Source organism: Condylura cristata, unplaced genomic scaffold, assembly GCF_000260355.1.
Source record: "Condylura cristata isolate star-nosed mole 26May11 unplaced genomic scaffold, ConCri1.0 scaffold00017, whole genome shotgun sequence".
NCBI lineage: Eukaryota > Metazoa > Chordata > Mammalia > Eulipotyphla > Talpidae > Condylura > Condylura cristata.
In genome coordinates, this window is record NW_004567118.1 from 12,736,538 (window position 1) to 12,754,331 (window position 17,794).

General features: G+C 58.3%; 1 protein-coding gene across 1 annotated transcript; it reads right to left on the reverse strand.

The window, feature by feature from the left end:
- Positions 1–191: 191 nt before the first annotated feature.
- On the reverse strand, positions 192–17,793 carry CUEDC1 (CUE domain containing 1; the record flags this gene model as incomplete). Its single annotated transcript, XM_012726058.1, has 10 exons — positions 192–1,729; positions 2,853–2,923; positions 3,656–3,714; positions 4,387–4,480; positions 5,332–5,403; positions 7,122–7,205; positions 8,001–8,193; positions 8,868–8,994; positions 13,520–13,647; positions 17,560–17,793. Coding segments are annotated over 9 exons (1,059 nt in total), but the record flags the coding sequence as incomplete, so codon positions are not given.
- Between the last annotated feature and the right edge of the window lies 1 nt (position 17,794).

Below are 17,794 nucleotides of genomic sequence, written 5' to 3' on the forward strand. Positions count from 1 at the left end.
TCAGAAAGCGGTTTAATTTCCAGGGCAAACAGGAAGGCTATGGGGTAGGGCAAAGCCAGGTTACCCTGCTGGCAGGTGTCAGGGCTGGGCCACGGCTGGCTCGCTCTTTTTGCGGATGACCCCCATGCAGGGCTGGGGCAGGGGGTAAGAGGGAGGGTCCAGCCCACGCCCCGGCTACAGCAGAGCACCAAGAGAACACCAAGTCTTTATTACAGGAATTCTATGAAACAGCTCCAAGAACACACCCACACATCGAGGGGGGAAACTAACAAAGCGACACACAGACCTGGGCTGGGGCTTCCCCGGGTCCTTGAGCCCCAGCGCCAGTAGGGGTCTGACCGAGAGCCCCCTCTGTAGCCTCGAGACAAACCAACCCATCGGGCGGGCTGGCGGCACAGGGATCCCGGGGAGCAGCAGGGGGCCGGCCCCACCCGCTTCCAAACTCGGTCACGCTCCGCGGTGCATCCGGCCCGCAGCGGCTGCGGCTGCCGAGGGAAGCCGCCGGCTCTAACCGCACAGGGGAGAGGAAGTAGGGTGCCCTCGCGGTCTCGCCTCCGCCTCGGCCCCCCCCCCTGCCACGCCCTCATTATCTCCGGGTGACTTGCGGCCAAAGGGGCCCTGCCAAGGCTCAGTTCCTACTCCCAACCCTCGCTCTTGACCGGGCAGGTTCTGCACTCGCGTCCCTGAAGCCTGGGGCCCGCCCAGGGCTCCCGATGCTCTGGAGAAAGCAGCTCTCCCCTGTCAGGACCGGACCGCAGGGCCATAGAGACGCAGCTTGCAGCTTCCCGTGGGCTGGCAGTGGTAGAAGTCGGCTGCGTTTCCCAGCGAGTCCACTTTTCCTGCTCTCGACAAGGGTGCTCACCGCCAGCTGCCCCCTCCCAGGCTGGCAGCTCTGCTCCTCGGTCCTTCCTCTTTCAAGGGTCACTTCATTGACCCTTCACTGCCCACCCCGAGGGGACAGCAGGACTTCTGGTCCAGCTGGGGTGTCAGAGCCCCTGAGAGCCCTGAGTTGGGTGACTGCAGGGTCCCTCTGGCTTTTTTGCCTTCTGCCAAAGTAGACTGCCCCTACCTAGTGAGAGCCCTCTCCGGTTCGAGTGGCCACCCTCCCCATGCCTGTGAGGGCCGGTCAGAGCAGCCGTCAGCTGCCCACCCCACCCCGTGGGGCTCCATCACTCTGAGGGGCAGGGTTGCAGCCCCACTCTCCACCCCAGAGCTCTGCTGGGGTTGTTCAGGGCCCCAGCTGGGATGCAGGGCAGCGTGGGGGTAATGAGCACACATGGGGTGCCCAGAAGAGAGCTGGGGAGGGGAGTAGGGGGTCAGGCAATGCCTGTGACCCAGCTGGGGAGATGAGGAATGGCGGAGGGAGGCTGGCCTCCAACTTCTGGTCAGGGAGATTCTAGCCTGACAGCTTTCATTCACTGCCCCTAGCACAGCCTGGCTGAACAAAGGGCTGTGACTGGCCGCCCCCCACCCCTCCAATCACAGCACGAAACTCCGAAGGTCTAAGTCCCATGGAAAGTGGCAGTGGCTGGGCTGGACTGTGGCCGGAGAATCGCTGGGCCTTGAGACTCAAGCACCATCTGTCCGGCGGCAGCTGGGCCCTTCAGCTGGGGCCAGTTTTGTTTTCCGGCTGCCTCCACTGGGTCAGAACATGGCTGCAGAGAATTGCTGGCATCTGGTAAGGAAAAGGGATGGCAGTCAGTGGAGCTCAGGTCCTCCTCGCTGGCTCCTGCAGGGACAGGTCGGAGCAGAAGTTAGAGACAGATGTACCCTTCTTCCAGGGACTCGTGTCAGCCTGAGAGCTCCTCCTATGTCCCCCTTCTTGACACAACCCAACCTAGGCTCCTAGGAATACCCCAGCTCAGAAACAGCAAGACTGGAAACTAGAGGAGTGTGAGGTTAGCGCTGGCAACCAGGTGAAAAAACCAGTTTTCGATGGAAGGGGCAGGAAGACTCAGAGTTGCCGGGGGAGCTAGAGAGGGTAAAGCTCTGACTCAGGAAATGATGAGCGAAGTCGGGGCACAGGGGTGGCTCTGTGGTGAACCTGTGGGAAGTGGCCTTCCCTGAGAGGAGATGCATGGGGTGCACTTGGTGAGGGAGGGAGAGCTGGGGAATCTGAGGGGCCCAGAAGTGCTGGTGAGGGCTACGGGGAGACCTCTATGGAAGCCACCAGGCTGAGGTGACAGGATGCTCGTGTGGGCCCTGGCTGTTTGGCTCATCTCACTCCACTGCAGTTGCCCTGAGGATCTCTCCAGAGTTCAAAATGGGCCACACCTGCTACATACCAGCTCAATAAAGCTTGTAGATGCTGACCACGAGGCCAGGGCGGAGGCTGGCCAAGAGCAGGGAGGGAGCACCCGAGGGGCTGAGACAGACAGGTGCAGCTGCCCCCTAAAGGAGGTGTGGACCTTGCCTGCTTCTCCCCCCTCCCCTCATCCCACCCCAGGATTGCACAGAAAGGAGGAAAGAAGCAGGTGAGGTGGCCAGATACCCCTGCCTGGGGGGGGGGGCCACTTCATCAGGCCTCGGAGGTGCCTACACCAGCGGCCCAAGCAGGCAGTGGACAGCGTTCACGTACGCGCTGCGTGGTGAGGCCGCCTCAGTTTTTCTCAATCCTGAATGCTCTGAGTATCTGTCTTAACTGGGCTGTAAACTATCCCAGATCAAAGGTGATTTTTTTCTTGTTCGGTCTCATTGTGGGCAGGTGTGATTACTTTTTGTCAAATGAGCAAATATCCAGGAAGAATGCAAAGCCCCCCACAGGAGCCCATGGACACTGCCACACTCTGAGGCAGGAAGCCCAGGGCTGGGCCCCAGCGAGCGGGGTGAAGCTCCTGTGGCTCAGGCCTTACCTCTTACTGTCTCTCTCTTAAGGCCTCCTCCACCTTGGGCACCTCCTGTCGCCTGCCCCGGAAGTCGTCTTCTGGAAAGCAGAGGAAAGCTGCTTCACCCTCCACCCATGGGCCTCGCTCAGGCATGTCCCCCAGGAGGGCAAGAGCACTGAGTCAACTGTCTAGCCCTTTGCTTGCTGGGGACTCGCTGATCCCCAGGGGCAACATGGGGGTCTGGCAGCAGGGTTAGGCCCAGAGGCTGCTGGCCTGGCTCCATCACTGAGCGGAGACCTTGGGCAAGTTCTTCCCTAGTCTGTCAAGTGGGATGGGGAAACTGTGATCCAGATGACCTCCAAGGCCCTTACAAATCCTTGTTTCTGGAGCCTTCTGACCACCAAAAGGGCCCCCTGCTCTAGTGAATGAGAACTGGGGTTCAGCTGTGGGAGGTAGGGTTTGAGGCAGTGTCTTCTGGTCCACCGGCCTGTGGGAGGGGCTGACCAAATGGTGAAGGACCTCGAGGCCCAGAGACAACCTGCATTTTGCCCTCCAGGGGAACCCTTCCATGTGGGTAGGCCCATCTACCCCATCACCCTGGAGAATATCCTTAGAAACCGCTCCTGGCACGGTTTGATCTAGGCAGAGGCAACACCAGAGCCACCCTCAAGGGTGAAGGCAGGAAGGACCCTCTCATGGGTCACCCCCTACGTCCTTGCCCTGCCCCCTCCCTGGCAGGTTAGGTCCACCCAGGAAACACCCATGCCCTCTTCAGGGGCCACCAAGCACAGACACCTTAAGGCTCATGCTCCCCACCCTCCCTGCCTCACCACAGGGGTGGCCCTCCACGTCGTCCAGGAGGTTGGCTGTTGATGCTGCAGCTCCCAGTCTGTGGGCCGCTCAGGAAAACTCCCCCTGGCATGGGTTGGGCCCTCCGAGCTGCATCCACCCGCTGCCCTGACTGCCCCATACCAGCTGAGGCTCCACCATGGCAGCCTTCTCCACCACTAGGGCGCCCCCACCTCACCCTGCTTCTTGGGGTTCAGCTGAGCAGCTAGGCCCTGACTCTGGACAGAAGTGATTTTCTCCCTGTTCCTCTTTAGCTGCTCAACTTCTAATGTGCTGGGCTCTCAGAAGCACGGGTGGGAGTCTTGAGTGTCAAACTGTAAAACCTTGTTTTTACTTGAGGAACTGAAAGGGAGAAAGTGGAGCCAATGTGCCTGAATGAAGAGAAAGAGCTGTTAATCAGTTTAACTAGGCACATGGGGGAAGGGTTTGCCAGTGTTGACGGAAAAGCCGAGTTTCCTCCAGGGACGCACTCCCCAGTCAAAACGACACTAGCTGCGGGATGAACTTCCAGCTCACAGGAGTCTGAGGGCCGCTGGCCTGCTCCCCGCACCACGGTGACGGTCAAGACTGGCAGAGGGCAGGGGGCTCGCGGAACAGAAGGCCTCGGAGCTGGCCTCCCTCCTGAGGGAGGGCACTGCCTCAGGACTGTCGCTCAGGGTCTCAGGGCCTGAGAGCCCACTGTCTCCACCCAGTGCCAGGCCGGAAAGGATACGACTGATGCTTCAGCAAGTGTTTCCTCTTTGACTTCCTCATCTTGGTTTTCTCTGAGAAGGCCCTGGCCAGTTCAAACAGCTTTCTCCGGGTGGCTGGGGGTAGAGAGACCTGTGAGAACCAGGCAGCTGCCTCCCTGGACGGAGGGGAAGACTGGGAACAGGCCCCGGGCCCAGGTAAAGGCAGGTGGGCAGGCTGGCCTGGGCCCCAGGTTGCAGGGGAGACAACAGACTGGGGGACCTTGCAGGTGGGGCTGTGCGGAGCCGTGTAAGGTGCCATCCCAGGTCAGCCTGCAGGGGCAGCATAGACCACCTCCCGCAGCCGGGACTGCAGGTGGCCGCCCAAGATCCGGGTATTCGTCCAGGCGGCCACAGACAGCCACACATCTTGGCTTTCTTTCCCGCCACCTCCTCCCCCTCTCCCTGCCACCTCCGGAGTTGGTTCTGGGATTTCCATGACTAATCCGAGATTTTTCCCTGAAATGGAGCCTGAAAGGATGGCAGCCTCATTCACACATGGTGTGTCTGTGCAGCAGGGAAGGGGGGGGGCGGGGTGGGAGGAGAGGCCATCCTGGCTGGCAGAACTCTGTGGGAAGAGGTCACTGACCAAAGGCCTCCTGCCTGCAGAGAAGGCTGAGCAAGGGCCTCCCGCCTTGGTCAGACCCAGCCAAGCCCCTGCAAGCACAGAAAGTAAACATTAAAACTAGGGTGAGGGAGCTATTATTTTTCTGCAGACAGCTGGCTCAAGAGGATTTAAAACTTAATTTGTATCCAGATTCAGCTACAGAAGGAAGTAAGCAGGAAGGCCCGGGCAGCCAGCCTGTGATTAAAATGTCACTTTGGTTCACCAGGAGTCAGCTGCCTTAATCCCGGGTGGCTCCCTTTTCCCCACGAGGCCAAAGGGTCTTCTTAGGCGCAGCAGCGGGGAGGGCATGAACTGCACTCACATTTTCCCATGTGTTTCAACTTGTCCCTGAATAAGGCATCTTCAGACACAGCTGGGTTTGTGTCGCTGGTTCCTGGAAGGACGACACACCTCTGTGAGGGTCGGCTCCGGAGGGGAGAGGATGCCCAGGCCCGGGGACAGGTGTGGGGGTGGTCAGGGCTGTCCTGGCAGGACAAGGTCTCCCCCTCCCACCCTTCCACTTAAGCAAGGAAACAAAGAGCAGGCTTCTTCCCTAATCGGGAGGGAGCTTAAAGGGAGGACGCTCAGGCTTCAGGGGACACTTCTTTGCAAGCCTCCCTTTGCTCCACACACAGTGCTTGGTCTGTGCGTGCAGGCCGGCGCCCACCGGCTCCTGACTGGGCTTCTCTGACCACCTCCTCATCCCATGACATCACATCGGTCGCTTCGAGTTAGCCACAGTGGAGCATTTACACCACACCAGACACTATGCAAGGGCTTCCTGCACCCTACATAGCTGTAAACTTTCATCAGCACTGCATCCTCACACAACACAGGGTGAGCACCTGAGGGCAGGTACGGGGCAGGCGTTCATGACTTCCTCTGCCTTCCAGGTCAGCCCATCCACAGCTCCCCCCACACTCCTTAGACAATGAGGAGTGTCAAGGGCGCCAGGAGGCCACCCAGAGTGTGCCTGCTCACTCAGCACCCACCCGGGTCTCCCAGTGCCCTTCAAAGCCCCTGCTCTCCACCCGGCAACACAGCTAATCCCAAGTCACCCTGCCTGCTAAGTCCTCCGCGAGTTATTTTGATCCATCTAAGCAGCCCTTGCGTCTCCAGTTAATTCAGGATCAGGGCCAGGAGTTTGTGGTTAAATCCCAGATGCACATCTGGCGGGGCCTCAGTGCCCATCCTGTTGCCTATGAGTCAGGTCCAAGGTATTTTCTCTCTCTGCAAGCTGGGATCAGCCAAGCTCCCCGCCCTGCCCGCCACCCCTACTCCACAGCACCTGAGGTCTGTTTCCAGGAAACACTACTGACTATCTGCAGCAGGTGGTCTGTGTGTGTGTGGAGGGTGCTGACCGGCCAGGGGCCAGTGTCCACACCAGGTGGGACAAGGCCTCTGTCCCTCCTGCCCTGTGTTCCCAGCTTCAGCCTCATTCATGCACGCCAACCACTGTCCGCCCCTGGCCCTCCTCCAGTCTGCTGGGGTTCCAGGAGGGCCTGACTTGCTTTGAGGTAATGTTGCTTCTTGCCTCCATCTTGTATATAAAACTCAGTGTCTTCCTCCCATGCCAGAGCAGGGCCTGGCCAGTGGCAGCTACTTCCCGGCCACTGAATGAACGCATGGGTGCGTGAACCGTTCCCGGACTGAGGCTGCCCTTCTCACCACGTTTAGTCAACAAGTGTCCACCGCTTTGCTGGCTTGGCCTACAAATTTCTGGCTGCAAATCCTGCATTCCCCACAAGACTATGCACTCCAGGGCAGAGGCCAAGCAAGCCCTGTTAGAGTAAGCGCCCCCCCACTCCCATTCATGGGACACTACACGCTGTGGCCGGGTCCCTTGTGAATGCTCCAGGCCCCTTGAGTTCCATCAGCCTGTTGGCAAGTCCAGTTTTGGGCTCCAGCAGCTGCTGGATTGGTAACGAACCCCAGGTTGCTGTGGGGTTTGGGAACACCTCACTCCATGGCGAATGTGGTCGTGGGGGCAGGACCCTCCCTCCCCTCCAGCCTCTATCCTCTGCTGTCCCCCCCCCCCACACTCCACACAGCACAGCTGGGGTGAGCGCTCTTCCTGGCCCCCAACCCTCTCTCCCAGGAAGGCACCGTTACCTGGGACAGTGGCGGAAAAGACAAAGTCGCTCCCTACAGGTGCGCTGCTAGACTTGGGTTTCTGCGACTCATACTTCAGTCGATCTGGAAAAGGACCACATTCCAGTCAAGGAAATTAACTCCTGGGTGCCAGGCGGTTGCTGGAGGCCAAACTCCAGCATCACACAATTGTGTGCACACAATGACTACCCAGTGGCTTGCAGTAGCCAGCGATGTGACGGAAACAACTGCCCAGAACACTGAAATGTCAGCAGCAGGAGCCTGACAAGCCCATACCCAGCCCCTTCACTTAGACATTCGCTGCAGAGCTGAGACCACCCTCGGTTCGCACTGTCAGCCCAGCCTTCCCCTAGGCTCCTCCCTGGGGATATACTGCCACTGACACGCTCTCACCCTGTCCCTCACATGACAGACCTCCCCCAGCCCTCACTGCACCCCACTCCAAACACCCCTATCCTGAAGGAGAGAAAAGCCAAGCTGGCAGATAGGGTCTCTGGCCAAAAGACAATTGAACTGCCCCACCTTCTCGCACACCCCCCCCAAAAAAAAACTCCAGCTCCTGTTCAGTGCCCAGTCTGGCACCCAGGGACCCCGCTCACTCTTCCTGCAGTTCCAAATGCATCATGGCAAAGCCAGTGCCTAACACAGCAGACAGGAGTGGGGAGCAAAGAGGACTAAGAGGAGATAGCTGTTCCCAACGGAGGGGAGATGCCGGGGTTCCGCTGACAGAAGTCTGGGGCTCCCACAGATAACGCAGTGGGAACCAGGTCTCAACAGGGACAGACCCCCTCAGGCCCAGTGCCCGCCCTGAGCCCAGGCTAAAGCCAGCATCCACTCCTTCTTCAGTCAGGTAGTGGCCCAGGGTCCCCCAAGCACCACCTCTCTCCAGGGCCAGAAGGAAGTCGCGGTTGCGCTGCAGCTCCTTCATGAACTCCTCATTCTGCAGGAAGAGGGCGATCCTCTCGTCCTCCAGGTACTGCTTCCAGCGGCTCTCCTGGTCTCGGGCCCCCAGCCCGGCCGTGGGGGGCAGGCCCCCCTCTCCACTCCTGGGCTTGGAGGCCGCGGGGTCACCCTGAGGAGGGGAGTGAGCATGTTGCACGTCTACCCCCAAGGCATAGGTCTCACAGGCACCCGTCAACTTGGGTGCCGCGTGTCCTTACCCGGGATCCTCCAGCTGCATCCTGGGGCCTGCACATGCTGCCGGGACCTGGGCATCAGCCCAAACTCCAGACGAGAGCCCTCTGCTAGGGGAGCAGCAAGGGCTTAACTAGTTCCTCCCACTTTGGACGACCCCAACCCTTCATCTACAACCCGAGGAACCTGTGCTCCATCACCTGCACAGGGACTCACAGACGCAAAACTCACCCCAAACCATGTGTCCAGGGTAAATCCCCCACCTGCAAGGGTCCCTTGGGGCATGCCAACATCCAGGGAAGAAGCTGCCCATGGGTCTTCCCAGGGGAGGAAAGGAAAATGCTCTGGCCCCTGCCATTGGCGGCCCCATGTCCACCTCCCTCCAGCTAGGGGCGATGGCTGCATCCAGAGTCTCAGGGCTTCACCTTCCCTAGGCGGGGCAGGAAACCTCCAGGCCCAGGTAGGAAATGAGGCTTTCGGTGCAGCATTCTTTCCCTACAAACCCCAGACAACAGAAATAGCTCGGCCTGTGCTCAAACATCAGGAAGTGAAACGGGCACAACTGTGTGGGCAAGCAGGAACACGGCACAGGCAGGCGGAGGCAGCCGTTACCTGTCTGCTGTCCAGCTGCTGGGGCAGGACGCGCAGGAAGTCATCGGGGAGGTTGCCCAGCAGGGGTGGGTTCCAGTTCCGGTAGCGCCTCTGGCTGGAAGGGGGTCCAGAGCCCAGCACGTCAATGCTGGAGGGCAAGAGGTGGCAATGAGGGGGCAGTCAGGCACTAATGCAGGTATCCTAGTCCACTGACCAGGGTCCTGCTAAGAGCGCCCTGCTCAAAACCTTCCCGGGCTCTCTGCCGCTGCCTCCAGGACAGGCCTGGTGCTCAGCTCAGCTGGACCAGGCCTCCTAACCCCCCAGCCTCCTGCCCCAGGCCGGACCCCCCTCTAGACCCTCACAGCTCTCTAGCTGCTCAGCGCCCCAAGTCTCTAGGCCTAGCACCGCTCTCTGCATGGTGCTGACCTTGCAAGCTGAGGACTAAGTACATGTTCGCGTGACCTTTCAAGCAAGCAGCGCTCACTCTTTCGTGAAGATACTCCACAGGTGAGCCCAGGTGTGCTCCAGATAAACAGACGCTCAAAACACCAACAGCCTAGCCTGCCCGGAAGTTGGTTTGCTGGGGCCGGAGTGGTGTAGACAGAAAGGAACAGATCTAGACCCCAGTTCTGGCTTAGCCACAACCCTGTAGGGTGCCCTAGGTGAGACTGCTTCCGTCAAGGACTCTGATTCCATATCAAGAAACTGCTGCCTCCCTGCCAAGGCAGTGGGAGCCCCCCAACCCCCACCCCCAATCAGGCTGTGACTTGAACAAGTTCTGAGTGGAGGTTCTTGTTTCAAGGCGTGCTCAAGAAAGGCTCTCACAGGCCAGGTGCCTGGAGGTCTGCTCCAGCAGGGACTGACGAACGGGGTTGGGAGGGGTGGCCTAAGGGCAGCAGCCTGGGCCTGGCAGGAGCTCCCCACTGCTCCTGGGCAGCCTGCAGCGTGGCAACCACAGGACACGTGTTCTGCTGAATCAGGAAAATGACACACACGGAAGCCGAGGGCCAGGGGTGGTGGGGGCGGCTCTCCAGCCTGGCTTTGATTTGGGCTCCAGCTCCAGGAATCCCGCCGCCCCCTCACTGGTGGAGAGCTTTTTCCCGGCTGCCGCTGACTATAGAAATAACTTCCTTTCCTTTTCTATTTTGGGCCGGTGGCCGGGAGGGGGCGAAGGGGAGGGGTGGGGGCGGCGGCAGACAGGATAACAAGCTGCTAAGTGAGCAGTGGGAGCTCAGCACAGGCAGACTGAGCCAGGGAACCCCGGCACACGCCTAGTCCGCCCTCTCCAGGAAGGGCTTGCTTGGGACGGACTCGGATGTCTAGGCAGATTTCCCTAGACTTCTCCTGGAGGGTTCACTTTTCTCCAAGGGTCTGAGAGGCAGGGAGAGGATACCCCATCTTTTAGAGACTTGAAGACCAGACCACCTTTGGCCCCAGCACAGAGAAAGCCTCTTGGGGATCACTGCTCTCCCTCGGGCTTTGTGTAGCTCACGGGTGCCCAACCGCAACTAGCCACATCCGGAGTCACCCAGGAAAACTGCAGACAGAAAGCCCTGGAGTTACATCTCGACCCCTCCAGCCTTTTCTCACTAAAGTCTGAGGGGTGGGGGATGAGGCGGGTGGGGCCCTGTCTTCAACTAAGTTTCCCTTGCTGCTGGGCTGATGGTTCTGGAGGAAGAACGGGCCTGGCACAGGTTGGCAGAGATGAGCTCAACCCAAAGCTGAGAGCCAGTGGGGGCTGAGCCCAGGCAGCTCCACTGTGCTTGGAAAGGAATGTCAGAAATGCACGGAGAGAAAAATAAAAATCTTCCACGACTGTAATTTCAGTGGAAAAACAGCAGGGGGCCCTCAGGGAGCCCCTAGTTCCAGACACTCACTCAGGAGACAGGAAGGAGGGAGGGGGAGGAGGCTGGGTAAGATCTGGCCCAGAGCCGCTGCGGCTGGATCGCAAAGGTAGAACTCATTTCCCAAGTTTACCCGAAGCATAGGACCCCAACAGGATTTTAGAGACAGACAGGATCTGGGTAGACTGGACATGTAGGTCCAGGTGGGTTAGGTCCTGCGCTGGGGACCCAGACCACCCAGGCAGTCCCTGGGCCCGGGGATCTGACATTCCCCACACTCCTGGGATGAGCCTGCCTCTGCCATCTGCATTCTAACAGGCACCCAGGGACTGGATGTGCTGATTCCCCCCACCTCCCCCAGCTCCCACTCAAACCTGACCTCTCTGGCAGCCAGAGGGGAGGTTCTGGCTGCTGAAACACTAGCCCAATCAGGTCACTCTCAAACTTTACACCACTGGCTGCAGGATAAAGTCAAGGCTCCTTGGAGGCCCCACAGCCTCCACGATCTGCTCGCCTCTGCAGCCTCACCGCCCACTCGACACCTCCCAGATGTTTCCCTCTCTCCTGCCTCCAGGCCTCTGCATGTGCTGGCCCCTTGCCTGGCATGCCATCCTGACCTTTACCTTGCCCGGTCACAGCTTGGACATTGGTTCCTCTAGGCAGACTTCTAGATCCCCAACCCCACTAGACTCTGATCTCCTTGGGGGATCAGGTCAGCTGTATTCGTCTCTGTATCACACACATGGTTCTGTGCCGGCGCATTGCAGGTGACGCAATACAAACTGGAAATGAGTGTTATGAGTGGAGAGGTTGAAAGACCCCCATATGGCCTAGGGGTAGATCTGGCTTTAGTGGGTCCTTCCTGGTACAAAGGGGCAGGTACCCAGAGGCTGGCATGCCTCTGCAGAACACTGCCTCTGAGGGAAGCCCAGCCTCCGACCTGAGAGGCCAGCTGTGCAGCAGGGGTGGGAAGGAGCAGTAAACCAGTGACAATAGGTCTGGTCCATACCTGGCACTGTCCTAAGTGCTCCATACACAACATCTCATTCAATCCTCACAACAGTGCTGAGGCGGGGATTAGTATTCCCATTTCACAGATGAGGCAAGCGAAGCTCAGAGAGGTTAAGTAGTGAGCCAAAGGCCACACAGCAGAGGCACCTAAAGAATCAGAAGTTAGGCAGCTGAACGAAGGGGGGGGGGTGGGTAGAGCACTCTCCTTCTGTCTGACTCCACAACTCGAGTTCTCTGCCCTGTCCCACCCCCGGCCCAGCAAAGCCTCCATTTCTGGGTCAGGAAGAAATTAAAGCTAGAGTTCAAACAAGGCCGCCTGAGCTTTGGTCCAGTGCTGAAGTCACCTTGCCCCCCCGAGGGTCCTGCCCCCTGCCCCCCCCCCCAGCCCTACCCGACCACAGCAGCCAAATACCCAGCCAGAGCAGGGAGGGCGATCTAGCCACGATACCCAACCAGATTTACACTGGGATCCTCTTACAGCCTTAGTTTCCCCTTATGAAAACTAGGCGGAACCACTCTGCCTAGCAGAAACTGGGCTTCTTATGAAACCATCTTGGGATTTTTTTTTAAGTCAAAGGAAAATAACTTATCGTGGGGCTCTGTGACCTGCTCCAGGCTGCACAGCATCCCACCAGGCCCACCCACTTCCTCCCCCAACTCCCACCCCAGGACACGGGCTCCTTGTTACCACTTGTGATGAGGGAGGCCCCAGCCCTGCTCTTGCTCCTGCCTGGGGCTCAGAACCACCCCCCACCGCCACTGTGGAAGGCTCTATCAGCTCCCTGAGCTGCGATCACAGTGGTATTTTCTCCATCTAAAGGTAACGGGACACAACAGTGAAGAGCATCTGACCTGGGTTCAAATCCCAGCTCTGTAGTCATGGAGAAGTCACAGAACCTCTGAGGCGGTTTCCTCATCTGTAAAATGGGGATGACAACAGTGCCTGCTTCCTAAGCTGTTAGGTGACTTGAATGTGATGTGCGGTGAGAACCTTGTGAGTTTCTGGCATTTGAAGGGCGTTCAGTAAATAGTGGCTGTTTGTTATTGCTTACAGCTGTGTGATAGCAGAGTCCCACTGCCACTGTCTGGCGCCCAAGGCCCCCAGGGGGAAGATCCACTGCAACAAGCCCATGCGCTGTCATGTCCTCCAGGCCCCCACCCCCAGGCCCCAGGCCCAGTCATCCCAGGGAACAGCAGGCAATGGCACTTGGGCCCACCCTGACCACAAGAACCAGCTGGCGACCAGCTTTATTTTAAAGGTCCGAGTGACAGTGTCCCTGACCTGGAGTAAGTGTCCAGGGACTAACAGGCTGTTCCCTGCCTCGTTATCAAACTATCTCACAGGAAGAGACTCCTACTCCCACTGTTTAAAAAATCCCCCCAGAATCCCTAGACCAGGGCTGACATACACTTATTCTATCACTGATGGCTATCTGGGGATACTGTTTTGAGGAAGACTGAGATTCCGTCTCAGCTGGGAGGAAAGTGCGCAGGGATGGATTAGTAATGTTTGCCATAAGCTCCATGGATGTGTCATTCCCACCCTGCAGTCTCTTTGACTTAAGCTCCCAGAAAGCAGAGGCTGAGGCTGACTTCACTCTGGCCCCTGTGGCATTCACACTGCACCCAGACAACAGTAGGGATTTAGCGAACGCGCTCCCAGCCTTACATCTTGAGTGTGCTCCTTGGTGTCTGGCAAAAATGTCTCTTGCTGCTATGGAAGCCTGCTCTTGGTGTGATATCGCACTGAGGGGTCCAGCCATGTCTCCCAACACCTCCTTCCCCACTGCCCACGCTCGGGAGGAGATGGGTTCTCACCGGGGAGGTGGCGTTGGGGGAGCCAGAGGGTAAGGCCTGTCGAACATGTGCAGGTGGTAGGCTGGCGGGGAGTACACGGGTGGGGGCTCTTCATCAGAGCTATCAGGCTCCAAAGTCCTCTCCAAGATCTGTATCCGACAAGAAAAGAAACATTAAAACCCTCCCCTGAATGTAAATCGCACTCAGACAAAAGCAGGTGTGGGCGAAGGTATGGGTATGTCGTTAGGGAACTCTGCCTTTGCCTTGAGAGTGTAAATTGATCCAACCTCGGCTTTGCAAAACTGTTTGACTTCTACCAAAGTTAACACTTCAACTACATTTGACCCCACAATTCCAGCATACTCAACAAACATGAAAGTACATGTCCCCAAAAGAATGCTCAGGGCAGCGTTCTCCATCCAAGTTTCAAAAACAGGCAAAACAAATCTCAGCTGGAAACAGGAGTATGTGGTCTCTGCAGGGCCGGGCAGCCTGGGAGGGGGCGCAAGGGATCCGGGGCTTTGTGGGTGCTGCCGAGACTTTACTGAGCTGCTAGCCTGGACCGCGGCCTCTTCGGCACGTGTTACCTTTGATGACCTTGACACACATCATTCGGTGATCTCGCCTTACCCTCAGCTTGGTAAGGTCGGCTATGGGTCTTTATCCCCATGTTAAGATGAGGCCCAGGTTGACTAAGTGACATGGGAAATTCCACATACTGCGTTTAGAATGGAGTCTTCAAGTTGGCCATGGTCTCTGCAGCAAGGGTCTCCCCTCAGTACTGCTTGCAGGTCAGGCTGGATTGTCAATGTGGACACTGACCAGAGGAGGGTCCAGGATGCCGGCTCTCCTTTCTGGACCCATCTCTCAAAAACCCAGAAGCCAGAAAATGCAACGAGAGGCCAAGGGGCAGGCAAAGACCAGAGTGCCTGCTTACGTGGACTGTAGGTCCCCAGTGGAGCCTGGACTAGGAGGCAGCCCTCAACAGGAAACTCCAGGCCATGCACCTGCTCTATACCTCAGCCTCCTGCCTCCCTCTTTCCCCCTCCCCAGTCAGTCTCATCTCTCCAAGACCAAAGAACAAGGGAAAGGTCAGATGCTCTAACGCCACCCTAGAGCCCCAGGCCCCACACTCAGGCCCCGCCTGAGTGGGCAGGAATCTCTACTAAGCTGCCACTTGGCTGGCCTAGGCTGGGCCACCCTGCACCCCTCTGCCCTCAGCACAGGCACCCAGTCTCACAGGGACACCCCAACGGGTGAGCACAAACACAAGTGCACGCGTGCACACACACACACTGCCACGCTCTGTGCACATGCAGCCAGCCCGACCCAAACAGGCCTCCTGGCCTGAAATGCATGAACATTCTTCTCTTTGAGGCAGAAAGTATTTAAACAGATGGCTTTTGCAAAAGGCAGAACGTAGCTGCTTTGTGGTCCACTGCTCTGCTCACCCCAGATTTCCACAAGAGAACACTTCAAGTCCCATCCCTGTCCCCTGGCTACCCTCCGAGGCCTGGCTGGGAGCAGGGCCGGGCAGCTACCTGGTGCGCCCCGGGAACAGGTTCACACTCCCTGGTCCCGACATGCCACTGCTCTACGGAACAAGGTTTCGGGCAGGGGCCTTGAGGCCAGTACCTGGGGGTCCAGCCGCCACTGTGCCCCCGGGGCTGCTCTGAGTGAGATGGGCGAGACGGGAGAGCTCGGAAGGCACTACTTCAGGAAGGAAGCTGCTGGGGTTTCCTATAGCTGTGGCTGTCAACACCACCCCACCCAGACTCGGGGAGATCAGGCCTCTTCCGCTGCTCCTGTGCGGCTCCTGGAGAATAAGGAAACGCCAAGGAGGCAGGCAGAGGGCCCGGTGCACAGAAAGGCTGATCTGAGCCTCCAAGGAGAGTAACCCACCACGTTTCTGGCCTCCCCTCCTGCTCCCCATGAGGTCGTTCTCCTGGCTCTAGAGGGGCTGTTGTTCTCGGCTCTATGGCCTCCTGGTTTAACTCGGTGTGGGTGACGGATGCTTGCCAGGTGTTCCAGGGGCCGGAGTCTGGCCATTTATCTGACAGATTTCTCCATGGCAAGGATACCCCTAGGGCCTCCCCACCCCCTCCATCCATCAGCCCCCAGGGAGGGGCCTTTTTCCAGTCAGCAGTTATTGCCATTCCAGCTGCTGCTCATCAGTTTTCCTCAGCACTTTGCTGGCTCAGGAGCTGCCTGCCAATGGGCCCAGGCAGAGCTCCGGAGGTGGGGGGCTGGGGAAACAGCCAAGGTGGGGTGCTGAGAGGAGCTCAATCTGGAAAGCAAGATTCTTAGAAAAACAGAAGCACACACAGTGTGGGCCCACGTAGGGGAAGCTGCTTGGAGCATCACAGGGCTTCGGGCAGTGGCCAACGAGGAGATACCCTACCTGCCAGACTGCCACAACACAGGAGACTACAGAGGGGGCGGGGTGTGCAGGCGGCTTTCCTTCCAGCTCACACTTGAGGTATCTACATCTGTGATCTCTCTCTCTCCGGCCCTGCTGCCCCTTCTTCCCACAGAGAGGATCTGGGTTTGCTAATACTCCTTCCCCTGGCTAATGCTGGCAGATCAAAGGAATAGTCTCCCAGGGAAGAAAACACTAAAGAAAGCTCTGCTAAGACAGCAGCAACATATAGTCATTCAACAAACATTCTCTGAGTGCCAGGACTGTCCTGGGCGCTGCGGGGGGGCACACGGGGACGAGCCAGACATCATGGGCCACAGCTTCTCCATCAGCCGGAGAGAACGCTCAGGCTGTCGACACGCACTGAGGCAGGAAGAGCCCGAGGGCTGGCCCTGTAGTCTGACTGACTGGTGGACAGCTGTTCCTGCAGGACGGTGCTGAGAAGGACTCTAAGGCCATGTGTGGGTCTAGCTTTTGTCACTGTATACGGGATGATGATGATGCCACTTCATGGTTTGTGAGGATCAGAAGAGATAACAAACCATGGCGATTGTGCCTGGCACTGGTTGGGAACTGGTAAGATTGGGGTTCAATCCCCCCAGTGCAGGCCCCTCATCTTTTCCGTGGCTGCATGTCCCGAATGACCCTGTGGGCAGCGACCCTGTCCCTGAACAGTTCTCTGTACCCCTCTGTGCCCAGCACTGTGAGTCCTGCAGAGACTGGGGGTGGGAGGTCTGGAGGGATGAGTTCGAACCAAAGGCTGGGGCCAGGAAAAACTGGTCCACCCCACAGGTAGGGCTTGAAACACCGAGTCCCCTGCACCCCAGCCGCCTCCCTAGAGAGGAGAGAACTGCCAGGGTTTCGTCACTATTCCTCCACCACACCCCATCAGAGGAATTTAACTGGCAAGACCGGTGGCACTCCTCTGCTGTGTTCCAGTGCCCTTGGGGGGCAGGGGGACAGCACACTCTTGTTCTCAGCTCAAGGCCTTATCAATCCCCCAGGTCTCTGCTTACTCCAGGATCCCGACAGACGGTCCCGCCGCCAGTTCCCTCATAACGCATGCTCTATTTCACCTGAGTATTTGCACAAGCCGTTTCCTCTCCCTGCACCCCTTTTCCTTCACTCTTCCTTGGGTCTTAGCTTAACCCCCACTTCCTCTATGAAACCACACCCTTCTCTGCAGGGCCCATGTCGCCCATCACAGCACTTGCCACTCAAGGCAGTCACTGCCTGGCTCCTGCTACCAGTCGCCACTGGACACTGAGCTAGCTCTGTAGGGGCAGAAACTTCATCTGACTTGGCCAAGGTGGACGCCCAGAAGTCCCGGGGTGGGGGTGGGGAGCCTTTCTTGACAACTACAGACAGCCTGGAATTGGGTGTCTGCGTTTTTAACACGCTCCTTGATTGTGCTGACTCCTGATGTGGGGTCCAGGACTGTGCCTGGCACATCACTACGAGCTCAGTGTTTGTTGAATGACTGCACGATGGTTGCCCATAAAATAAGGACACTGAGCAACTTGGGTGTGGTTTCCCTCGGAAATATGGCTGCATTTGCAGATAGGGGTACAGACCAAGTCCTCTGAGAGGCTCCAACAGCTGTTAGGACTCCGGACAGCGAGCTGGGCTGTGCCCTCCCTACCTCGGGCGGGATGCTGTCGTCGGAATCGGAGCTGTCGTCGTAACCGCTGCCGCCACCGCCCTCCAGGTTCATCTGCAGCAGCTGGTCGATGGTGGCGTCCACGGCGCCGCTATTGGCGCGCAGCACGCACTCGATGATGTCGTAATCCATGTTGGGGAACATGGTCTTGAAGTCGTCCATGGCCTGGTTGAACTCGAGGCGGCGCACCTGGCGCGCTGGCCGGCTGTTGTTGAGC